We start from the raw sequence: 2,500 nt of genomic DNA, 5'->3' as shown, positions 1-2,500 counted from the left end.
TGATTCAGAATTCTTGCAGCTACATAAAGTATTTTCTATACTTATGTTAAAAGGTCTGAAAGAAATAATTAATTACAACCCACACTGTTGTAACTGCTCACCAGAGGGTGCTGTTTCCCACTGCACTGCACTGCACTCAAAACTGCATTCTATCAGCTGTCTGTGGGCTATATGATAAAAGAAACGCCTTTACATATATACTCCACGCTTAGTGCTCCTAGAGTTACCTTAACATTGGCAAACTGTTTTGTGTAGAAGCTATTCACCAATGTTACATTTCAGCAAACAGCAGTGGTTTTGGGGAGGGGCTCCCAGTTTTAAGACCAGGGGGGATTCACTCACCTCGGAGGGAGGACTGGAGACTCGTTGGGAGGGGGAACCTCCTTCCCCCCTGTGGTTCTCTGAGGGGTGCTGCTGACCACCGGCGAGTCTGTGCCACCGGGGGGCGCCCCTGCCACCCTCCCGTTCTCTAAACCTCCGTTACACTGCTGGGCCAAAGCCTGCACCTCCTCCCCCAAATCCTCCATTCCAACGTTCAGCTCCTCTAGCTTCTGAATAGACCTGTGTGCGCATAAACACACAGACAGTGAACACACATGCACACACACGCACACACACACACACACTACAGCTGAAATGCTACTACACAATAACTTTGTATTTTCACGGTAGTTATAGTTTATATGATGACATCTGAAAACATCAGTAATACTTGTCACATAAACACATTCACAAGCAGGAGAAAAAGAGTGAAAATGTCGGGATGTAAATGAAAGGAAAAATGCCAAGAATAGTGTCTGTGCGTGTGTGTGTAAGTTTACGCGTGTGTGCCTGTGTGCATGTGTGTATATGTGTTTATATGTGTTTGTGTGTGTGTGTGTGCCTGTGTGTGTATCTGTTTGTGTGTGTGTGCGCGTAGGTGTGTGTGGGCTCGCATGTGTGTATGCGTGCCCGCATGTGTGTGTGCGCGCCTGTGCGTGTGTGCGCCTGTGCGTGTGTGTGTGTGTGTGTGTGTGTGTGTGCGCGCGCTCGCATGTGCGTGTGTGTATGCCTTTGACTGTCAGACAATGACCAATCCCCTGGGGTCCGGACCCCGCCCTGTCCTCCTGTTCTCTGGGTGCTCATTGCACCATCTGGAGAACCCCAGGTGGCTCTCTCGTCTCTCTTCCTTTCATCACCCTTTCACCCCCCCCCCCCCCCCCCCCCCCCAAATCCCTCTGTTTCCCTCCCTCTTCCACGTCCCACAGGAATTCAACAAGAACAGGGCTCTGACCTTCCTTTTCAAATTCCAAAAAAACACGCAACCGAAAGCACAGTCAAAATATGACTAAAACTCTTTACTGTGGCACTGAACACTCATCAACGTAACGTTTTCTGAATACAGACTAGTAATTAGTCGCTTAGTCAGAAAATGACAATATCAATATTTGCATTATCATTATATGTCTTGACTATTAAGGCTCTGTCTGACAGGACAAAGAGCTTTTGATCTCTCCACACCCTCTCTCTCTCTCTCCCTCTCTCTCTCCCTCCCTCTCTCTCTCTCTCTCTCTCCCTCCCTCTCTGCATTATTCATCAGGGTATTCTTTAATGATGACATCATTAAAGGAACCACAATGTTCCAGAACCATCCCTTTTGTTTTGTTCACAAAACAGATCAACTCCAAATGTGATCAGATATAGGAGAGGAAGTTCTCAGCCCAGGACAAGTAGATTAGCAGGACAGAGGGGCACAGTATAATGAAACAATATCATATTTAGAGGTTTGACTCAACTAAACATATTGCTCTTTTTGTTTTCTTTTTAAATAACGACAAATCTAAGCATTTTATTGGCTCAACAAAGACAACCCCACCCAGGAGAAACAGATCTAGTCCAAACAGTGATGTCATTTAACACTGACATAACAAAACTCACATTCACTCCCATGATCCTCAGATTCTCCCAGACAGTGGGCAGCACACAGTCTCACTCATGCAGACACAGGAAAGAGTCATCGTTCCTAAATGTGAGGCCTGACTCACTCACTTCAGTCTAAAAATGGCACAGTGAGTCTCTTCCTGATGAGACGCCACAGATGGAGTCTATGTGAGTTAACAGGTTAGGACCTGAGTACAGCAGTAACAGGGCAGACCTGAGTACAGCGGTAACAGGGCAGACCTGAGTACAGCAGTAACAGAGCAGACCTGAGTACAGCGGTAACAGGGCAGACTTGAGTACAGCAGTAACAGGGCAGACCTGAGTACAGCAGTAACAGGGCAGAACTGAGTACAGCAGTAACAGGGCAGACCTGAGTACAGCAGTAACAGGGCAGACCTGAGTACAGCAGTAACAGAGCAGACCTGAGTACAGCAGTAACAGGGCAGACCTGAGTACAGCAGTAACAGGGCAGACCTGAGTACAGCAGTAACAGAGCAGACCTGAGTGCAGTGGTAACAGGGCAGACCTGAGTACAGCAGTAACAGGGCAGACCTGAGTCCAGCAGTAACAGGGCAGACTT

The 2,500-nt window shown here is 47.4% G+C and overlaps 1 protein-coding gene across 1 annotated transcript in view; it reads right to left on the bottom strand.

Moving 5' to 3' along the window:
* Positions 1 to 2,500, bottom strand: part of wdr47a (WD repeat domain 47a) — a 19,067-nt gene that overhangs the window by 6,683 nt on the left and 9,884 nt on the right. The window contains exon 8 of the mRNA XM_030773457.1: positions 343 to 561. Coding sequence (XP_030629317.1) covers positions 343 to 561 — 219 coding nt within the window. The remainder of the gene's footprint in view (positions 1 to 342; positions 562 to 2,500) is intronic.

Source organism: Chanos chanos, chromosome 5 (genome assembly GCF_902362185.1).
Source record: "Chanos chanos chromosome 5, fChaCha1.1, whole genome shotgun sequence".
NCBI classification, from domain to species: domain Eukaryota; kingdom Metazoa; phylum Chordata; class Actinopteri; order Gonorynchiformes; family Chanidae; genus Chanos; species Chanos chanos.
The sequence above is the reverse complement of the archived record's forward strand: the minus strand, read 5'-3'. Positions and strand labels throughout refer to the sequence as shown.